Source organism: Manacus vitellinus, unplaced genomic scaffold (assembly GCF_001715985.3).
Source record: "Manacus vitellinus isolate BGI_N305 unplaced genomic scaffold, ASM171598v3 scaffold_1_pilon, whole genome shotgun sequence".
Classification (NCBI taxonomy): domain Eukaryota; kingdom Metazoa; phylum Chordata; class Aves; order Passeriformes; family Pipridae; genus Manacus; species Manacus vitellinus.
This window is the reverse complement of record NW_021939396.1, coordinates 43,389,360-43,412,471: the sequence shown is the minus strand read 5'-3', so window position 1 is coordinate 43,412,471 and position 23,112 is coordinate 43,389,360. Positions and strand designations below refer to the sequence as shown.

General features: G+C 38.4%; 3 protein-coding genes across 4 annotated transcripts in view; 2 read left to right on the top strand and 1 right to left on the bottom strand.

Moving 5' to 3' along the window:
* Positions 1-5,889: 5,889 nt before the first annotated feature.
* LOC103761181 (transthyretin) lies at positions 5,890-13,336 on the top strand. The gene is made up of 4 exons (XM_008927756.3): positions 5,890-6,068; positions 6,844-6,983; positions 11,171-11,306; positions 13,054-13,336. Exons 1-4 carry the CDS (start codon positions 6,000-6,002, stop codon positions 13,159-13,161), a joined length of 453 nt encoding a protein of 150 aa, XP_008926004.1. The 5' UTR covers positions 5,890-5,999; the 3' UTR covers positions 13,162-13,336.
* Positions 9,647-23,112, bottom strand: part of B4GALT6 (beta-1,4-galactosyltransferase 6) — a 31,770-nt gene continuing 18,304 nt past the window's right edge. Inside the window, exon 9 of one of the 2 annotated variants that reach the window (XM_029959234.1) lies at positions 9,647-9,811. In XM_029959234.1, coding sequence (XP_029815094.1) covers positions 9,757-9,811 — 55 coding nt within the window. In that variant the 3' untranslated portion in view covers positions 9,647-9,756. Of the gene's footprint in view, positions 9,812-11,665; positions 11,702-23,112 lie in introns of those variants that run through there. The other variant, XM_029959235.1, reaches the window with a different exon arrangement.
* Positions 16,343-22,980, top strand: TTR (transthyretin). The gene is made up of 4 exons (XM_008927758.3): positions 16,343-16,496; positions 18,212-18,342; positions 20,837-20,972; positions 22,600-22,980. The coding sequence occupies exons 1-4, from the start codon at positions 16,425-16,427 to the stop codon at positions 22,705-22,707; spliced, it is 447 nt and encodes a 148-aa protein (XP_008926006.1). The 5' UTR covers positions 16,343-16,424; the 3' UTR covers positions 22,708-22,980.

Sequence of the window (23,112 nt, the reverse complement as noted above, 5' to 3'; positions counted from 1 at the left end):
TATTTTTATAGTATGCTTTCATCAAGTATTTCCTATCTTGGTCACAGAGCTAGCTTTCACATCTGCTACAGGTATTACTAGCAAGAGCTTTTGGCTCAGGGAAGCTAGTCTAAGAGCAGTGGCTGGTCTACAATAGCTATTAACTCTTCTGCTTATGCATCACACTGCTGGTTCCATGGCATAGAAGTGTTTAGCCCTTCTTCAAGGGCTTTGTCTTTGATATGTTGTAGTATACTTCATTCTTGTTCTTAAAAGTTGAGGAAGAGCAAAATAAAAAAAAACAAAAACAAAAAAATCCAGATGTTATTAATGTATTCATGTATTGCACATAAGGGTCATAATCTGCTCTGTTCCTGCCCTTTTGAAACACCTATCTTTTTTTATCCCTCAAAAAATACAAAGTTATTTCCTGTCAGTTCAATTTTCATGCAGTACACGTTTGTTTTTGACAGACCAGTGACATTGGTAAATGTACTTGGAAGTTGATGCAAAAGTTCAGTGAAGTCTGTGGTAGATACAGGAACCCTGTTTATGAGATAAAATGATTAGTACAGCATTTCCTCAGAGCTTTTGGCAGGAAGCAGGCACCAGTCCAATTAATAAAAAGAAAGGCATAAATGTGTCACTGTAACTTGGAATCTTCCTGCTCAACAGCATGCCCAAGGGGTTTTATTTCGGGGCAGATGAAGATATCATTCCAAGATGGGCCAGATCGACAGGAGGGATATATGGTCTGGCTAGCCCAGGACACAACAGAATGCAAAGGTACTTACAGATACACCAGCAACAGTTCACATCAAAGCTGCATCCAATGAGTTCATGCAGTGATCTACCTATGTCTACACTGATCTCCACTAAAGAAAGACTTGAGCAATTCAGATAACATTATAGGATGATAACCCATTAACCAATGGCTAATTTGGCCTTGTGCAAATTTGAAGAAGCTTTTGAAGAGCCTACCCCGGCAGCCCTGCATGATGGAAAAACAGGCATTTCCTCACACCTATTTGTATTCATGTACCAAAATGAAGTGCCTTAGACTCGGCATTTTACAACCTTAAACAGCAAGATGCAGAGCAAAGTACATAGCTGCAATAGCTTAGCAAACATATGTAACCTAAGAAAAGATTATAATTTAACCCTGCAGGACCTTTTTTGGCCATTATAGCTAGAGGAAGATTTTAATTGTCATATCCGATCTAATTAATCCTTTGACATCTGCAGTCTGCTAAGAATAAATTGATGGTTTACAGAAATTCACTTTAAAAATGTCTTACACTACCAAAAGAGTGTAGTCAAGACCCTATGAAAATAGTGATCTCTGTTAATGCTTTTTTGCCATCAGAAACATTTCCATCATGTTGTAGATTTACTGTGTACGTCTTACTGTAAAAGGGGCACAAAAAATAAATTTATGATATGAACCACCTAATCATTTTACTAATGAATAGATTGACCTTTAAAAACATTGATCTCAAGGCAAGTTCCAGTATCTTTCAGCCACAGAAAATGTTACAGCATCAGGGCTGGCACAAGGCTATTCTGTTAGCTTTGTGTCACTTGTCTAGACTGATAGATTAGTATATAGACATGAATACATATAAAGTTGAATAATAGAAGTTTGTTTTCAAGGGATCACAGGGACTATAAGGGTATCTAATGAAGTAGTAATATTCAGTGCCCAGTGACCTTGGAGTTTAAACACTTTAGAGCAAAAGCCTGCTGAGATGAGCAGGTGCCAGGTGGATTCATACACTACAAATGCCCTAAACCAACAATCATCTGTTTAGATGGGGTTTTTATATGGACTTTGGGCTATGTCCGAGGATGCCCCCTGTACATAATCTTCAAATGATAAAACAAACTGTGATTTTATACGTCAAGACGAACCCAACCCATCTATCTTCAAAATTGTTTCCTAACAGTATATAATTTCTCACTGGATTTGATTTAGGACACAAAACAAGGATGATAGTCTTATTTTTCTGTTTAAAATAAGTAGTGTTTCCTTACTTCCCATTGAAATAGGCAGTTAATCCTATGAATAAATTCTGAGAATGACCATTAAAACTCTAAATACAGACATACTGCTCATAGAAAATGAAAATGGCAGCAGCAGGCTGACAAACATGTAAACACCACACATACCTGAAATACTACCATTTTTTATTGCTATTCTTTACAAATTGAAATTCACACTCAAACATGAACCTCCCTGGGCACACTTATTAATTAGAAAAGCATTAGCCCTGGCTTTGCAGAGACAGGAAATATTATATAATTAGCAAATAGTGAAAGCAACAGAATATTTCTCACTGGCTTCAAGCAGTTACTGTGTTGAGCACTCTACTGACGAGCCAGAGCTCTGCCACAGCAACTCAGTTGGCAGATACCTGGAGTAAAACTCGAAGAATTCGTGACTCTAGTTCAGAAAATTCAGGCAAACTTCTTTGAGAGGTAAATTTCAGGTCTTTTCCTGTAAGCCCCTATGGAATGTTACTCCAGAGAAGTGAAAGAAGGTGTCACATTTAGGCCTCTATATTATAGAAAGGATTTTTTCAGAGCCCAGGAATTCATTAATTCTTTGAACAGTACTAGGGAATTCTACCCAGATTACTGAATGGCTTACCATCTATCAGTCCCTTTCATTCCAATGTCACAGGAGGAGCTTACAGGTTTTTATGGTCAAAGTCGGGTATTCCAGCCTGTCTGAGCATTTTGTCATGTAGAAGCAGTTGCTTTCTAAATAAAGTCAAATAGAAGGGAATGCAGCAGAGAATAAGGAGCTTATCTATGCAGAACAAGCCTAAGTGTGTGGAAGAGAGAGAAAAATACTGTAGCACAGTGGGAAAAATCCTTGACACAAACAAGAGTATTAGCAGGACATGTTTGCTCTTGACCTGAACACTATAATGCTTCCAAGCAGGGAACATGCTTTCATTAGAAATAGACATTAATCCTAATTCTTCAGAGATGAACTTCAACTGATTTGGAATTCAGATAAGCCTTAAAGCATTCACATATTTGAGGATTATCTAAATTTTTCCATAACTGGGGGTCTCATACTTCTTGGCTTCCATAAAGCTGAGGTTACTGTGCACACCAGGGACTCTTTGCCATTCTCTTTTCTGGCCCCCTAATCACCCTGTATGCTGGGTGAGCACCTCTTCTCCTAGATTTTGTATATACCCTCAAACCATGACACCTAGCCCCCGGATAGCTTTACACTATCTCTGGATTAGCTTTTGAACCCTACTGCTCCTTCCTAAATATCTCTTTCTGATGAGTTTTCAGTGACTCTGTCTACTTTTTTCATATGAAAGGACTTTTATGCTACTGCTCTGTGCTAAGGCTCTGTGTTGCACCACTTTCCTTGTGGCACATGTCTTGCTAGTCTCTGGGATCTGTACTGCTTCCTGCTCTTCATGGTAGCTTCCCTGCTCCTTCTGAAGGCCCAGTTTCCCAGCCCCACTTACATCTCAGTGTTCAGCCCCTTTTCATTTCACCTCATATTTTTTAGCCTGGGATAAGTTATTTAGTTTACAACTTCAGAATGCCAATGCACAGAAAAGGTTTAACAACAACAGACAACAGCCAATCAGTACTTGGTGGACACTCAGCAGTTACCCACCCCTTTCTCCTTTTCCCTCCCACAATCGTGTTTTGATTCTCCATCAAGGGAGAATCATCCTTCTCAGCCAGTTGTTCCAAATTCCTACCCCTCACATATATTTTATGGAAGACATTACCATATGGTGATGCTACGTTGAGACTAACAATGGAAGGAGGAAGATCTATCTAGCATTGCTTTCACTAGTCCATAGTAATTTTAAATTAGGTTCACATGGGATTTTAATAGAATTATTTATAAATTCTAGACTCTTAATGATCAGAGATATAAAAGATACTTTTTTTTTACCTTCTCACTGAGTCCACCTGTATCTTAGAACTTACAGAAATAATCTAGTTATGTACAAAATGTGTGAATGGAGATTCACAAATACACAAAGTATAATTTCCACTCATACTGGTGCCCCTGCTAATAGTCTAAGTATCCCTACCTAGGTTATGTATGGGATGGTGAGAACTAAAAAAAAACCCACCAGCAAATGAAGAATAAGGAAAAAATTCATGTTGGGGTGAGAATTTTTCATGTTCCTTATGCACTTTAAAAAAGAGCTGACAAAAGGTCAATGTTATTAAAGTGGGAAGCAAAATAGATAATATGGACAGCTGAAAGGTACTATCCCCGTAGACCTGATTTTTCAGAAACTGCTACTTTGCAGGAAAACCTAGGAGAAAATCATTATTTTTTAAAGTAATTCTCCCATAGGAGAGCAATTTCTCATGCAGACAAGTGCCAATATAATTAACTCCTTGGCATTATTTCCTTGCAGAACAGCTGATAGCAAAACACAGGATATCCTACTTTCCCTAGAATACAGATAATTTCCAGACATACAAAGCTGTATTGCTTCAGAGAAATATTTACAAACAATGAGAGCAAAATAGCAAAGTAAAGTGTTGGTGTACAGATCTAAGAGCAGTATTTAACTTTATAAGATCTGAATACAACACACATGCTTTGTTACTGCTGGGCACCTTGCACTGACTTTTCCATGCAGGCAAAGTGTGTGTAGAATGGTACCTACATATCAGCCTGCTTTGCTGTAAGGACAAAGGGCACTTTGATCCCAGTTCAGGAGATTACTGTACTAGAGATTTTTTTTCAAAAATCAACTTTGCCTAAAGAGAACAACTGCATAAAGCAGTCTGAAGGCATGAGAGCCCCTGGAGAATACCATCCATGATTTCTCTTTAAAACCTTCATCATAATCTTATTCAAGTTAAGGGGCAAAACTGCTTTTTATTAGAATACTGTGAAATCAGTAAAAAATAAGTGTGCCAGCTCCTGAGTAGTGTAGTCTGAGGGTTGTTTAGGCCACTGGGAGGAGGAAATGCCAAACAGGGCTGTTTCTTTGTGTCTGAACTAACACAAGGTACAGAATGGACAATTTTTATGTGATGCACCTGAAGAAACCTAGCTATATACCATGCCAACTCCCCCATCTGACTTCTCCCAGGGCTAAGTTTGCCCCTGAAAAAGCTCTGAAATGTACATTTCGGTGCATAACAATAACATTTCCAGCACAATAAGGGTTTGGCAACTAGAACGTTAGCCAGATGTTAACATAAGCTATCAGCCTATGCTAGCTGCCTTGGCTTCTTCTGGGGTACATGGTGCATGAGAGGACTCATTTCACTTCTCTGATACCTTTAGCATCCCAAGGGGACAGATCCCAGCGACTAAGAGGAGACCTCAATATCTACCTGAAGATGAGGAAAGACGAATCATTAGGAACTTCCACTGAGTGGCAGATTTTGTCAGATCCTATCTAAATTGGGTCTCAAAAAATAAACATTGCTCCTTTCCAATAAGCAGGGGGACTGTTTGGGAATCTGTCCTCCATCAGGGACCATTAGCACTGCTTGAGCCAGACAATGAACAAACTCCATCACACATATACCGAGCCTGCATCCATATGTGGGATCTGATCTTCAGAAAGCACTGAATACATTGAGAAGAAACAAGTGCAGGTGCAGAGAAGCCCTTGGGGCATTATTGTGCACAACCTGAGGGCAAGATAAGGAAGATGTCCTAGAACTGGATGGATTTTTGGGCAAACAAAGGTCATTTGTGTTATTCTGTGGAGGGCTTTCTACGAGTCTAATCTCCCCAGGCAAGGGTCATGTTTGTATCCCGTTACTTATTTTCTTTGCTCTAGTGATCCTGCAGTCCTTCCATTGACTTCAATGGCAGTGCTATTCATGGACTGACTCTAGGACTGGGCTATTTACTAAGCAAATAATCAGAATCAGCAGTTTTGGAGTCATATGGGCACCCAATAAGCAGCCTGTTTTGTTGTCGGATTGGCTATAAAATCCCAAATCCCCTCAGCTCCTAGCTGCTGGCACCAAGGCTCACTAAAGCAAACAGAATGGCCTTTCAGTCTGTGCTCTTTGTTTTCTTAGCTGGACTGGTATTTTTCTCTGAAGCTGCACCACTGGTGAGTCTCTTTGTATTCAAACTCAGTCATTACAAGAATGATAATCTAGATTTTCTAGATGACTAGCATCCTCATCATCATCCATGAAATTCTGTAACCACTAGGCTTTGCTGGAATGTTATTTTGTTTTTTAAGTAGCATCTTCAGAATTCTTAAAATTTCCTCTTTTTGCCATTTACTCATTTATTTTAAGATATTATGGAAGGGTGAGGGATCTAGGAGATGTGACCTTTTTTTTTCTGTTTTTGTCTGTTCATGACTCACATCCCATATTTTCAATAAAGAGATAGCTTTACTTTCTTTGCCAAACAAGTGCTCTAAAGCACTAAAAATTATTTTTGAAGTATGACTAAGGATTCGTTATAGTATAATGAAGATTAAGAAAGGGATGTTCTTTCAACCTTAGGATGTCATAAGTATTTCTTCATTGGTTTCTCTGGCTAACATACTCTGTCTGCACTTATAAGAATTTACTATTTTCTTATTTGTGATCTCATTATAAAGGCATACTTTATAACATTTTCCTAAGGTCATATGCAACTCTAAATATTTATCAAGCAATCTACATGTGTGTGTGTAATAACGTTATCAGTATAAAGCTCTAAGATACTCTGCTTAAGAAATAGATGTTTGTGAACTAGCTTTGAACGGCATTTGCCAAAGAACTACTTTTAAGTAAACAGTTATTCTGCAATTAGAACCCATCTTTTCTTTGAGAGAAGGTTTTTGCAGGCTGGTGAACAGTTCCTATTCAACTTCTCCTCCTTTCCCCAAGGTCTCCCATGGCTCTGTTGATTCCAAATGCCCTCTTATGGTGAAAGTGCTGGATGCAGTCAGAGGAAGTCCTGCATCCAACGTAGCTGTTAAAGTTTTCAAACAGGCTGAAGATGGAAGCTGGCAGGACTTTGCTACTGGGTAAGTTGTGTGGTCTTATGGACTTTTCAAGAGTCTTTGGGCAAACAATTGAGGAAAAAAAGGGAATGGAGCTCTGATCAAAAAAGCTTTATGTTTTCTAACACATATGCCACACCATCACTGTTAACAGCACACAAATTCTGGTCTAAAATCCATCAGATTCAAGTGGGACAGGTTAATACCTACAAAGCACACTTAGAACACCACTGAGGATCAGGCAATGATGCTGATACCTTCAGTCTGTGAGAAATGTATGGGTAAAGAATACAGTTTACTAAAATTCAAATAGAGGAGGCATTCAGACATTTAACTTTTGTTGCAACAACTCGTTAAATCAAACTTTTGAATAAGTCAAGAGAAATCTCTAGTAACAGCAGAATATTCAAGCACTGAATGACAAGCACAAGCATGGACAGGAGTCACCAGAACATTCAACTGTCTTTTCTAGGATTTTTTTATAGCATGATTTACATAAAAGCTACAGAAAAAAAAGAAAAGACCTAGAGAAGACTATAAGGAGAGAGACACCTTTCTCCCCAGCTGAATTGTTCCTTTTTATAAAATTCAAAACAAAAAATATTTTTCCCCATTGAAAAGTAAGAAGAAAGATTACAATATTGAAGGAGAAACAAACATCTCCACTCCCAAATGCTGAGTGTTAATCTAGGAAGAAATAACTCTAAAAAAAGATTTTTATACTTTAAAAAATAGAGAAACTCCATGAAAAAATAACACATTGTTTTCAAGGAAATCAGAGAAAAGGATAATGTCCTATCCCTAGTGAGTATTTCTGTCATTATTGGAAAACCAAATTATTTCAAATGTTTCATCAAGTGCTCTTTAGCATCTCATACAAAATACAATTTACAGAAGAATAAGATAGGTGTAACATTATTGTTAAATGCCCTCTCTTTTAGGGCATAACAGTGTTATTTGTTCAGTTTGCAATGGTGCTCACAGTAAGCCTAAGGAGACAAATCTCACAGTTCACAGTTAACTTCTGTTGACACTTTCTGTAAGTACACCCAAGAAAATCAAATCACTTCTTCTTAAACATAAATTGAGAAGATTAACCCTAGGCTTAGGTGAGAACCATTTTGCTGGGGGATGGCAGTAAAGGAACATGAAACCATAATTTGTATTGCAGATAAAGATTTTGACCTTTCCCTTGACTTGCACCTTAACAAAGGCTGCTTTCAGTGATACCATTGACACTAGCTGATGACACTTCTTTGAACTGGGTTTTCATATGAGATTGCAATTTTATTCTTTTGGGGAAGCCAGAATTTCCCTGTGTTAGACCAAGAGAAAATATGAATGCAGTTCAAAAACACCACCTGTAAATACTCCCATCAGGTGAACAATATTTTGAAGTTACAGTACCTAGCAGATATATATGGAAAATATATATTACATGTATATATTACATTTTGTACAAATGTTTATAAAAGGTTTTCCTTACCTTTTTGTTTGCTTACTTTTACTTTGCTAACACACTTTATGGAATTAAGCAAATGCAACTAGCAACTGTTGAATTTGCAATATTTAAGGGGCAGGGGAGAGCTAGCATAGCAATAGCTACCTTTATTAAGAGGCTTATTTCAAAATGACTCTAGCTAAAAATACTCAAGAAGAGATACCAGCTAAAAATACGCAGGAAGAGATAACTTGAGCTGAGACACATACTGAGGAAGACTTCAGGGCACAGAGACCTGGGAAGCATGTGATTTGTATTCTATATGAGCTGCTCCCATGACTAGCTTTGACCTTTTCACTCCTCACAAGTTTTTGGAAATCTAGGTCTTATCATGTAGTTCAAGAGTTGCAGTCACCAAACATAGCTTTTATGCAACAGAGGTTGTAAATAATGAAAAAGAAAAGACTGCAGCATATTTGAAGTGGTTCCCCAACCCTCTTTTTTTTTTTTAACTTCACAATAATAGTTCGTGTTCCTTAGATATTTCTTCAAAAGTCTGCATCTCAGAGCATAGTTTATCTCAGTGCAGTATGTGTCCTAGGAGTTCGTAAACATCATTGTACAGACAGTGTAGATTTAACCTGTACACAATATACAACTAAGGTCTAGACAGTGAAAAAGAGGATCAGGGTTGCAGTCTAGGCTGGTGCTGTAGTAACTTAACTGGCTGTAGTAACTTAACTGGAAAAGCACAGCTTTTTTAACTTAACTGTCCATCTTACAGCAGATGCTGGCAGTCCACATCCCATTAGGAATAAGCAACCATAGTATATTTATTCCCCCACTCAGACAGAGTGTTCAGAGACAAGCGCTGTTCAGAAGGAATCACTTGCAGCATTTTGCTACCAGCACTGAATGCAGAGCATCCTCTGCCTTGTGCTAATCCCCTCCTGGCTCTGAATCACACACTGTCCTGTTGACAGTCAATGCATCAGTAATTCTGAAGGGTTTCCTTGTGAGACCACTTGCATTGAATGGCTACCACTTAATAACAGAAATAAAGAAAGTGCCATTAACTTCTGGTAGTGGGCATGTGTTTTGAAGTGAACTCTTGTTTCCAGTTTCCCAGCTGTTCTGTATGGGGAGCATCTGCAGCTCTAGTTTAGTACCCATTAGGGAAAGCACCATTCAAGCTACATCCACACTTTTTTCCAACTAAAATTTATTTGTTTTTCTGGACAAAGATTTTGAGACTGGCACCATTTTCCCTTTTAACTGGTTTTTGTCTGGACTATCCAACTTGCAAGCAGAAGTACGTGGATTGGTCACTTGTTCTCTGAACACTTCTGCAGTATCTCAGCAATTCTGTTTCACAGTTTCAAGGACACTTGCCAATGAATTCTTCCTCTTTCTATTAAAGCAATATAGATGAAACCAGGAATTACTAATTAAACCAAAAGAAAACAGAAGTGTACACTTCACAAATTGCCTGTGAGACATGTTTCAAATAGGGCTTGGATTCTCTGCTGGTTTTGGTCTGCCCTGAGTACAGTTGATTACACTTGGATCAGTGAGACTTTTGTCAGTCTTGACATATAAGAAAATATGAAAATTATCATGGGATTTTTTCAATCCTGCTCCCTCTTAATTTAAGCAAAAGGTCTGGCATTCAGTCTTTTTCATTCACCATCATTAACCAAAAATAACAAATAAGATGAAAGAGGAGGCAGTGACTGGGAAAGAAAATCTCCAATAATGTCCCTGATTCTGTCTTGGATAAGCAGTGCTTTCTTCACATCCTCTCTTCCTCCTCAAGCTTTTTTGTTTGCTGTCTAGACAGTTACTCCTTGCCATAAGACAAGAAAGTTCTACTAGTTCTTCCAGTCAAGACTTTCTTCATTTTTCCTTCAATTACATCATGTGGTTATGAAATGCTATAAATATCAAATAAATATTTCCAGCAGAAAAAAGACCCCAACAAAAACAAACAAACAAACAAACAAAGGTTAAAAAAAATGGAAAAATGGAAAAGAGATAAACAGTGTTTAGGAGCTAAGTATGTAAATATTTAAATAGCTGTCATACAAAGCTTGAAAATCTTCCTTTTAAAACAAATAGTGTACAATGCCAGCTATACTTCCCTCTTACTTCTGGACTTCCTTCCCCCACAGTTTTTTGTTATGAGTATATAATCTCTGAGCTGGGAATTCCTCATTTATATGGTACCCAGTGGAAAAGGCCCTTGCTCTTCAACCAAGGCATTACAATTCAAATTAATAAAATCTTGTGATGTTAAATTGCTTTTTCAAGACACTACCACTCAGGGTCACATAAAATCACATCAGTGTATAAGCATACGACCTATAGCCTCAGTGCTAATAACTAGAGAACAAAATAACTTTCCACTAAAATTTCTCTTTTCTCCTTAATTATATTTTGAGATTTGGCATCTTGCCTCTCATCATGACAATCTTCTTCCTAAGACTCTAACATTTTGTTTCAGAGGGCACTTGGTACATGTTACTAAAAGAGGGACCTTAAACCAGGCAGTTTTGATTTGTGATGTAGATGGATGAGTTGGTAGCAATGGCAGACTCTGCAATATGGAAACATACACTACATAGAAGTAGTACGGGGATTATTTCAGATGATTGAAAACTGATCAATGCAGAATTTGGTACATCTGCTATTGATTATTCCACATCGACTGTTTCTGAATAGCATCTAAATAAAAGTATAAAATATTTATGCAGATATTTTATAATTACAGGAAAACTACTGAGTATGGGGAAATCCATGAGCTCACAACAGAAGAACAGTTTGTAGAAGGAGTATACATGGTTAAGTTTGACACCAGCTCTTACTGGAAGGGGCTTGGGCTTTCTCCGTTCCATGAATACGCTGATGTAAGTAGTTACAAATAAACTTAATAGCCTGTATACACGGACTGTGTAGCAGAATCAGCTGGAAAGAACAAATACAGTCCTTTAATACCAAAGGAGCAGCATCATTCAGTGAAATGGTTTGCTGCCACACAACATTGGACAAATAAAGGCAGTAAAAACTCAGCCAAAGGAAGTAGCCAACTTCCCTGCAAATACTGATACAGCTTTTCCAAAGTGGAGCTGTGCCCATTCACCCAGACATACCAGTAGGGATCTTTGTTCAAAAAGAGCTACATTATTCAAAAGCAGACAGGATTTATCAAAGCAAACAAGAAAATAAAAAAGGTACAGACCTGTAATTATGGGGAAAAAAACCAATTCTTTCTGGTGTGTCATTTTTTTAATGATGTTCAGTACTAAAATATGCAATTAAAAACAAAAGAAGGCATACAAATATAAAGAAATAAGCATAATGGGAAAGAAAAAGTTAGTTATTTCATCATACTCATATTTCATAAGCAGGCCAGCAATATAATCATGTCCTGTCCCTCCTTTTGCTTTCAGACCTACACTGATTTATTTTGTGCTCTATTCTACTACATTTACATAGCACTTCCAAAAATCTGTTTAAATTCTTGCGGCTTAATCTGTCATTAAACTTGAGTTTCCCTAATTTAAGTAGTCTGGAATAGCTACTGGTAGTGTTGTAGAACATTTTAAACCACAAGTTTATGAAGCTCTGAGGAAAATTAAAACAAAGGACTGAGGCCCAGGTCCATAAAAGTCTGAGGTGTAGTTTGGGTGATTTAGGTCAAATAAACAAACCTCAAAAATATTCCCTAACCATTTGGGTGTCTGAAAGTTGTAACTGCTTTGCCTCATAAGGTGCTTAAAAGTGCCTGGTTGAGACTGTTCCAGCCAGGCTGTTGAATAAGATTTTCCTTAACATAATACCCTACAGGTCAGCAAACTAGCTTGGGAAGCGTGTAGAGTTCAGTAACTCTGGGTCTGTGTACAAGGTAACTGAAGCCTACAGTCCTCACATCCCAGGAGCTTAGTCCTTTGTCAGGACTGGGACGTAGGAGAGAACTCACTAGTCCTCTTGTAGAAAGTACATCATGGTCTAGAAAATAGATCAAATAATAGGCTAATGAGAGCCAAAGAAAGCTTGAGCTTGACCCAGGTAATGACATCTTCCTGGCAACTGGGTGTCTCAAGCTCGAGGGACTGATTTGGAGAGCAGCAAATTAGAATTGCCTTAGGGCAAGGGTTTTCTCTTTGTTCTGGCAAGTCCAGTCATTCAGTTCTCAATGCAAGAACTAACCCATCACCAGTAGTGCTAAAAACAGGAGGGGGCACTGAAGTACAGAAAGCAGCTTTGGGCTCCAACTTGTACCTTGCTTGGCCTCCTCACACAGAGGTTCTATTTAAATTCACCAGGCGGAATTTCACCCCAGTCTTTCTTATTGGTCACTTGAGATACCTCCCCCTCGTTCTCCCTCTCCACATCCACAGAGTAGTTGCCTGGCTCAGCTATAGGTATCTCCACCTAGCTTCACTGCAGCCAAGGCTCTGTGGACCTCGGTTCAAATCTCACAAATTCCTCAGTCCTCAGCAAGCATCACAAAGTAAAGGGGAGCATTACCCTTCAGAAAGGTAAAATCACTGAACAGAACTGGCAAAGTACTCTGCAGATGAAATGGCATGTGCTTCTTTATTCTTAATATGGTAGTTTTGAACATCTGATCACAAGTTTTCTCTTTTCCAGGTGGTCTTCACTGCTAATGATTCCGGTCACCGCCACTATACCATTGCCGCTCTCCTCAGTCCTTTCTCCTATTCAACCACTGCTGTTGTCACTGATCCCCAGGAATAAACATGTATTGTCCTTACACAAAAACTCTCCTCCACTAGAACTATCATAGGCTTTTAGGAGGAAGGGCTTTCCTACTGCTAATGCATAATGTTTTGCTACATTAGATTGTATTTTTTTTCATTTTGTAACCTGGCAAACTTCAGACAAGTCAATAAAATATTACTTCTTTAAAACAGTTTTGACTCTATTGGTGCAGTTTTATTGTGTTCTAAGGTATCATAATTAATTTTATATTTGCATTGAAATGCAAAGGACATCTGAAAAATACATGCCAGATGGCACTTGATTTAACTCTGTTACCTTCCTCCACCGCCTTAAAAAAGTCTCATCAAATACACTGGCTCAAAATAAGAAGTTTACAGAGTTCTGCTACCTTAAAAAATTTACCAAATATATGTCATCAAAATAAGAAAGTCATCCATGCTACTCCTAGTTTACACACGGAAGAGATGGTCCCATTCTCAACTAGGTCACTAGATAAAAAGGGGTGTGCATACTGAATTCTGAGCAGTAGAACAACAATGAAGAAGCTGTTCAAATATGTATGTCCAGAGAACTGAAAGAGTTAAAATCTGTGTACCTTTATTTAAAACTTCACGTAAACCTCAACACTCTCGTGTTTCAAGAGGAAAGTTTGCTGCTCAGTCAATCTAGGAAGTTCTGAAGTAATTTCAATTAGCACTGTTTCTAACAGCTTTGATATTAAAGTGATTATTTGATATAACCCAGTGGGCTACCCTACTCTGGTGCATTCCAATTAAATCTCTAACAAGTCAAATCTCAAGCCATCATTAAAAAGAAGTCCTAAAATAGAAGCATCATTTTAATATTCTCTTCATATTTTCAGAAATAGGAAAAAGCTGTAGAGTGACTGTAATTCAAATAATGTTGCTGATAAACTGACCAAAGACTTTGAGAGCTTTAGCAGTGATTTCTGTAGACTCGTGGCCTATTGTATTTAAAATATCCTGAAGCAGAGGAATTGGGTTTTAAATGTATTACACAAATTACAGAGAAAGATACTGAAATCACGATCACCACTCATTAGCCACTGACCTTGGAGTTTACCCCTACATCCAGAGCTTGCTGGGATGTTGGCATACCAAGTGAATTTGCAAGTTACAAAAGCTTACCTTTAACATTTCATTATTTGGTTGCTTTTTCCCTGGATTTCTGGACACTACCATAATTACATAACACTTGTAAACAGTACAAATAGTTTCAAAACAGCACCCATCTTGAAGCATGGAGATTTCACAGGATCCTGATGTTCCTGGAGCTTGAAAACCAGTAGGCTGGATTTGCAGTGGGCTATGTCAAGCCCTCAAAATAGGACCTAAATATATTCATATAGGCGTAGTCATCAAAAAACAAAACAAAATAAAACAAATACTGTGTGTAGTCATCCATCTGATGACAGGATAGACCTAGTAAGAGTGTATGTATACGTATATGTGTCTAACCAAAGATCAAAGAAAGACAAAGTTTAATTTCAAGAAGTAGCATTTCCCTAAAATGAAGCAGATACTTCTGAGAGGAACTGACTTGCAGTTGTACAGGGAAAGTCCTGAACTTTTAGTGACCTAAGGGACAAATAAAGTGATAGGACTTAAAACAGTTTAACTGTGCTTCAGAAATGGTTGTGTAGGTATCTAGTTATAATGCTGGAAACCAAAATATTTTTCCTCCATGGGGGATGCATAAGATAACTAGATAGCCCAGACACTACCCACTTACCTTTTATTAGAGGTGGGAAGAAGGCCATCACAGAAACAAACCTCTTAATAGGCAAATATGGGAGACTCAGTTAAGACAAACCATAAACAGATAATTTCTCACTGAAACAGAGGGTAATAGTGAACAGGGTAACATCAGGTTGGTAACCCATCACTAGTGGGGTTCTGCAGGGCTCCATCTCAGCCCCTGTCCTCTTCAGCCTCTCCATAAATTACTTGGACACAGGATTGGAAGGCATACTAAGCAAGTTTGCAGATGACACAAAACTGGGAGGAGCTGTTGCCTCCCTTGAAGGCAGGGAGGCCCTGCAGAGAGACCTTGACAATTTAGAGGACTGGGCAATCAGCAACCATATGAAGTTCAACAAGGGAAAGTGTTGGATTTTGCACCTGGGATGGGGCAACCCCACATGTACATACAGACTAGGCAATGAGAGGCTGGAAAGCAGTGCCACAGAAAGTGATCTGGGGGTCCTGGTCAATGGCAAGTTGAATATGAGTCAGCAGTGCCCTGGCAGCCAGGAGGGCCAACTCTGTCCTGGGGGTCATCAGGTAAAGCATCGCCGGCCAGCTGAGGGAGGGGATTGTCCCACTTTGCTCTGCACTGGTGCGGCCTCACCTTGAATATTGTGTGCAGTTTTGGGCACCACAAGATAAGAAAGATATTAAGCTATCATAGAGTGTTCAAAGGAGAGCAACAAAGATGGTGAAGGGCCTTGAGAGGAAGCCATATGAGGAGCAGCTCAGGTCACTTGGTCTGTTCAGCCTGGAGAAGAGGAGACTGATGGGAGACCTCATCGTACTCTACGACTTCCTCATGAGGGGAAGAGAAGGGAAAGGCACTGATCTCTTCTCTGTGGTGACCAGTGACAGGACCCAAGGGAATGGCCTGAAGTTGTGTCAGGGGAGGTTTAGGTTGGATATTAGAAGAAGGTTCTTCACCGAGAGGGTGGTTGTGTATTGGAACAGGTTCCCCTGGGAAGTGGTCACAGCACCAAGCCTACTAGAGTTCCAGAAGTGTCTGGATGATACTCTCAGGCACATGGTGTGACTTTTGGGGATGGTCTTGTGCAGGTCTAAGGGTTGGACTTAATGATTCTTCTTGGTCCTATCCAACTGGTCCCATCCCACCATATTCTGTGATTCTGTGAAATTGTTAAGTTGACACAAAATTTGTATTTCCCTCAACTATATGAGATCAATACAGCACTATTCCTCAATAAAAAAGAGAAAAATATACCAGAATAGACACTGTTTCCAAAAACATTGATCACTGTAGTTGAACTAGGCAATATTCACAGTATTTCCACAACCAAGGATAAAACAGACTTATGTTTGCAGACAAGGTTCATGTTTGTATGGGTTACTTATTTTCTCATTGTTTACTAAGTAAACAATATGAATCTGCATGTTACAAGTCATATGGGTTTTCTGATAAGTAACTTCATTTTAGAAGCTTTGATATAAAAATCAGAGATCCCATCAGTTTCTGCCTCCTGGCCCTGAGACTTCCTAGTGGTAGGCAAAATGGCTTTTTCTTCTGTATTTCTTGTTTTCTTAGCTGGCCTGACATTTTGCTGCTCCGAAGCTTCACCAGCGGTAAGTGTCTCAGGATTTAAGTCCTTCTAATGATGTAGACCCAGCTTTTTCATTTTACTTTAATTAGTACAGGCAAAAAAATAGAATATTCTATTTTATTGCAATTATTTTGATTTCATAGTATATGCTGGCTGTAGTTCTCTGCTGCTGCTCTTTTCTGGTTCTCCTTTCTCCTCTAGTGACTAGCGAGAGGACTTTATGGTTACAGAAGTAGCACTTGTCATTAGACATAGCAACTATACAAAACCCAATGAAAAACAAAAAAGGGAAAAACTATCATATTCACTACACAAAAAACCTCAAGCCTGTTGAAAAGTAACTAATAGCCTTCATAACATGATGAGCAAGCTGTGTCATGAGGGATGTCATTTCCAGTTGCGAGACCGTTGCTGCAGAAAGGCCTTCTCTAGACTTCTGCCTTACTGCTCTATCCAATACAGCTCAACCTGATGTAAGCAAAAAGGGATCTCAAGACTCATTGAGGCAAGGAAAGAACAGAGCCAAAGTCAGGATCTTCTTCCAGAGGGCTCATTTATTCCAGCAAATTAAGCTAGCAACACAGATGCCTCAGTCTGAAATTCTCCTACAGCAGCCTCGTCTCTCTCTTGTCAACTACTCAGGTTTCCTCTCAAGTTCTGATCTTTGGGAAAATTAATACCTGACCAAGCTTGTTGAGGAATTAAGACTTTCATTGAGCTCCCAGGGCGTAAAAGCCAGGAAAATCAGTGGTAGCAGTGCAGCCCTCCTTGCCAAGGTCTCACAAGAAACACTAGTGAGTCCCTGCATTCCAGAAAGGGAGTGTGAGGAGTCTAGGTATACAGGCACTATAGATACATGCTGATACACTGGTGGGATACAAGGCAGGGATACAGGTCAATGGGATGTTCAGTACATCCCAGACCATAAGACGGGGTGAAAGAGAGGGCTCTTAGTTTTTAACAATCTACATCACGATTCATTTTGCAACGATTACATGGATATCAGTGACTGCTATTTTGAGACCATCCCTGATTAGCACCTTCTACAAAGCTCTATTTTCTCACTTTTCAGCTGTAGAATCAGGTAATGGAAAGTCAAAGCCCTGATTCAACTCTGTCTTTGAATAGCTAAAACATCAGGGCATAATCACTACTTGTGATGAACATGTTGGGAGTGAAACATGTAATCTTCGAAGGAAGGTTTTCCTCTCCTATCCCTGTATAGGTGCCAGGGCTGACAAATCTGATTCAACATGCTGTTAGGGAAGAGTCTGTATGTGGTGCTTATCAAGTTTACAGCAGAATTAAGAAAATGGCAACAAGAGGTATCTCAACTGCAGAAAGCTGTGCTCAAATTCCCACTTCAAAATACAGAGGAAGACTTGACAGATTTTTAAACAGTCCTACTACCTTTGATGGTTTATTTCCTGTTGAGGCCACAGTTTAGTTACAACTTCATGCTAGAGAAGCCAAAGAGAAAACAGAAATGTATCTCACAGCAGCAGTGCCTCCCTAGTGTACATGGCTACACGCACAACGGTTCCTGACATCTTCCTCCCCGGCTCCACCGTATCCAGTCCCCAGAAAGATTCAGGTTATGTTTCTGCAGTATACAGTGATCTTGTTGTTAAAAATATGGTCTCTGCTGTAGATCTGAAGAATAATACTCATTACTGCTTTACGATGCACCATCGCATACCCTTCTTGCAACATAAAAATTCTCTCTTCCTATTGAAGGACTCTCCTGACTACAAGCATCCTCTTTACGTAAGAGTTCTGGATTCACTCCGAGGAACTCCAGCTCCAAATGTTCCAGTTAAGTTATATAAAGAAGCTGCAGATGGATCTTGGGAACTGTTAAATTCAAAGTAAGTCATACTAAAATAATGAGTGAAAGACGGGAAAGGCAGTGGGAAGACGCAAAATAGTTGAAAGACCAGTTCCACATTCTCTTAACGTGAGATGTCTTTTTTGCTCAGAGGAAAGATTATGTACTATCAAATTAGCTTGCTGCAGACTGCCTTTTAAATGTACTACAGCTTCAACTACCAAAATGGGTTTATAATACTTTATAATTCCTATGAGCACAAGGAAGTAAACTACCCTTTAATTCTATCATTGCTTCTTCTTCCATTTCATTACAAAGGTTTATATTACTTATAGTTTGAAACCAAGACTCTGGTTGGAAATCCTGCCTTTACTGTCTGTTTTCCTTCTTTCTAAATGGATTCACACTTCTTACAACATCACAGCTTTAAAAAGGAACTGTTTTGAACATTTCCCACATCATATTTGATAGCCTTCTTGACTTCAAGACAAAGGACTCGGACAAAAGGAGAACATTTGGGGATAAAGCTTTCTCACCTCCTCCCCCACAAAGAAGCAATCACATCTCAAATAACAAAAAGAATCTCCAGATATTTAAATATTGCCATGTCTTTAAAAGAATTTAATTGTAGAATTTCAAGTGTATATATTAACACTTTAAAAACTCAAAAGCTATTTTCATTTCAAGTATAATCTGAAATGAAATTGGAAAAATTCTTAGGGGATACACAGAATGAACATTCTTTATTCAACAAGCAATATTCCACTTCCACACTTACTTCATCAAGATAGTTGCAAAGTCTCAACAGAGACCTTTCCAGGTATGTTAACAGTCTATTTCACAGGGGAAAAAAAGTGAGAAAGGGTTCCTAAAGGGCTAAAGCTGGCATTGCACAGGAATTTCAAAAGTGGGATCCCAGACTCAGATGCATTTCTAGAAATTCCATAAGAAACTGTACATAAGTGGTTCTTTGGTGTCATGGAGCAGTGGGCTGGCAGACGCAACACTGCTCCTATATGCGTCCTTGAAAAATATAGCTACAGTGAAGGTCACACATAATTAATTGTACAAGGCGGGGAAAGCAATCTATTTACGTTGTCCTACTTAAATTGCCCCACACCCCTCAAGTGAGAAGACAACTTCACACATATTCTGTCACTGGAAGTGCCTGATATTTTCCAGTAAGAGAGTGTTCAGTTTACTTATCTTCAAATTTGAGCTTAGAGACTTTATAGGAAGACACTCATCTAAACAGCTGGATGTTGACTGAAGCCTTAATATCTGAAACAAAGAGCAAAGTAATGTCAAGATAAGCTAAGCAACAGTCATGCTAATACTAAATCAACCCCTCCAGCCTTAATAATTGGTAAATAATTGAATGCTAGCAAGAGGTTCTGAAATAAATGTTCACAATTAAAGACATATTTGGTATTATCTGAGAAAGCTTATTAGAGAAGTGACCGGTTATCTAGCAATGATCCATCTTTGACAAAGAAAAATAGTGACAACTGAATGGATAAAAACATTCTGATAACTGACTACAGAGCATCTTGTAAAATACAAATGGTGTTCTATCACTTTGTAATTATAAGCTACATTAAAGAACAAATCCTAAGTAATGCTATGGACAATGACTTATTTTTTCCCTCTGCATGCAATTTGAATCAAATATGTTCAGAAAAAGATCTGGCAGCTATAACACAAAACAGTGGTAGTAGCTACTAAAGTCAGATGCTGGCAGCTCTGATATTTGCAGATAACCTATCTAATAAAAAACTAGTATTATAAAATTTATTTCACAGAAATAGGTTTCAAACAAAGAGACATGATTGAGAGACAGCATAATTGCAATATTGCTTCTGGAACCCTAAATGGGTTCAAAAACGTACAGCTTCAAGCCAGTAGTAGGGCTTTGGATAGCACTGATAGTATCTGCAAACCAAACAAACCCATCTGTTTGTTGAGCATGGAAAACTAACTGGACAATACAAACTGTAGGGAATTCCATAAGGCTACACTGTTAGCTGACCTAAGGTCATTCATTTCAAACAGCAGGTCTCAAATTTCTAATAGCCAACTGCAAAAAATATTTATACTGATAAAACAACTCAATATATTTAAATAAGAAAGAAAACTATGGAAAAATCAGGAGAGTTGACCCTACTTGGTTGTACAGTAAGTGCATCACAGAGCTTCCACATTGCTTACAGCAGTGTTTTCCCTCTGAGCAGGTTCATTTAATTAACTCCAAGACTCTGCCAAGAGTGTGAACAATGCCAGTTTTTGGCTCACTCCCAAACCATGCAGAGTAGTGACATGGCAGGCAGCCATCTGCTGTGGTCATTGTGGAAGTAGCAAATGCCAAGATAAGCTCTGAAGCATCCATAATACAGATGGACGTAAGCCATTCCAGATCAATAGAAGTATTCATCATATTACTTAAGCTAGGCATCGCTCAAGTTCAATTGCTAAAAACTGCATCTTTCTCGGGTTTTGACCAAAATATAAAAGTGTGTTCTTCTACCACCACACAGACAAACCAATGACAAGGGAGGTCTCCCTGAGCTTACAACTAAAGAACAATTCGGAGCAGGAATATACAAGGTTGAGTTAGACACGACCTCTTACTGGAAGAATATGGGTTTGAATGCCTTCCACCACCATGTTGATGTGAGTATTCATTTTCTCCTGTACTTCAGTTGCAAAGAATAAAGCTACTTAATATGTCTATGCTTTAGTTACTAAGCGCACACATTGATTATAAAGTATTTTCATGTTGACACTTCAAATCCACAGTCTCAAAGCTTTGTAACAACGTACTCATGACAGAGCCTAGTTACTCAAATAAGCTCTTAGATGCATTACTTATGAAGAGGATTTCCATCGTTCTACCTCTGCTTATGCCTGAGATTCTTTTTGTGACTACTCTAAACACTTGAGAGAGAACAGGTAGAGTGCTCTGTTAAGGCTCCTGGGAAAAGAATTTGTCTGCCTTTTGGACCCAGTATTTGTACGGCTACAGAAAAAGTTTCTAATTTAGATTTTTAAAGATAATGGAAGTATATACTGTGTTCTGGATGCTTGGATCCTCAGTTTACAACAGAAAGAAAAAGTATAACATGCCTTTTTGATTTGCGTGGGACAAATAAATTGGTTAGAGGAAGGTGGTCCAAACTAGGTACCAAGGGAGGTCTGCTGCAGGATTTGGGACTCCTTGGGGACTGTCCCCTTCCCCTCCACAGCACCAGGGCTTTCCTATGACCTTTCAGGAGTAGCAGTAGCAGTTCTAAATTAGTTGTTTGGCGGACTGTGACAGATCTGCTCAGTCATTCCTCATCTCCTTGGAGAAATGCTGAAAAACATCTGGGTTTGGTTTCTGCCTCCCTGAAACAGATAAAAGATTAAATTCTTACACCTGACAATAATGAAGGTTAATGCTGGATAGCCTTGCCTACTGTGATAACTGAACTAAAAGAGGGAAGATAAAAGATTTACAGCATGCAAATAAACTGATTATATATCAAGATGATGTTTAAGTCTACATTTGAGATTAGAAATTAATTTAATCTAGATTACAAGAGTCTTCTTTCTTAAAAATAAGCCTCAGTAGGGATCATGTTTTGCTCAGTTCACTGTTCTTTTCATATGCATCTTTTCTACTAATGTTGAAGGGAGCACAAATTGATACACAGACTGTATCAAACTGTGTCTATTTTAAAAGTTGACACCTCTCATCTCACAACACAAAATAATGTACTATGTAGAGTGAAAAATCAAAGAACAGGACGTGCTGATCGGGGAGATGTTAATGGGGCTGTGGTAAATCATTCATATGTAAGGTTATTCTCATACTGTGGCCAAAGAACTAATGCAGTCCTTCTCTAACTAGTACATTTGGAAGTAGAACTAAAGAAACTCATTGTTTCATACTTTGGCCTAACAATAATTACTGTCACAGTGTTTATTTCTGTTCCTCGAAGTTCAGACTTCATAAGAGCAACACAAATATTCAAACACTTGAAAGAATGGGCATTCCATTTTCGTTTTTGTTTTTTTTTTAAATAAAGACAATTTGGATAATAAATATATTTTACATTTTAAATAATGTGATATTCACACTTTTAATAAAGAATATTTAACCGGTGGAAAAACTCTATGTTACAAGAGTCACAGTTCAGAGTGAGAATATTTCTGAAGTGTTGTGTGAAGTTACATAAAACGGTCACAATGGTTCCATTTAGGCTTGTATCTAGAGATCACTTCTCATTTGTCTTATATTTGCTTTTTCTTTTTCCAGGTGGTGTTCACAGCTAATGATGCTGGTTATCGACATTACTCCGTTGTTTTTGTCCTTAGTCCCTTTTCTTCCTCAACTACAGCAGTAGTTAGTGAGCCAGTGGAATAGAAGCTGATATTAAGCATGAAAATGGAGATGTGAGAATTAAAACTTCCATAAATGATAAGAACTTAGTATCTGATTGTATCAACAGCTATAAGATTTCACAGTAAATCACTGTATTTCTGTATTCTGTCAGTATTGCCCTTCAGAACAAAAGTTTAGGGTTTGAAAAACAAAATAAGCTCAGGAAAAAATGTATTGAAATTCCATTACTGAAACTCTGAGAATAAACCAAAGTCTTGCATGAAGTTAATAAACTACATTTCTTTTTGCAAAGGAGGTGAATAAAACACATCTGAAAGGTGTCTCATGAAAAGTAAGCAAATACAATCCACAACTACCATCTCCTATACTTTGTCACTGAAGCCCACAACAGATGAAGTCACACGGGATTACTTACTCAGGGCCCCA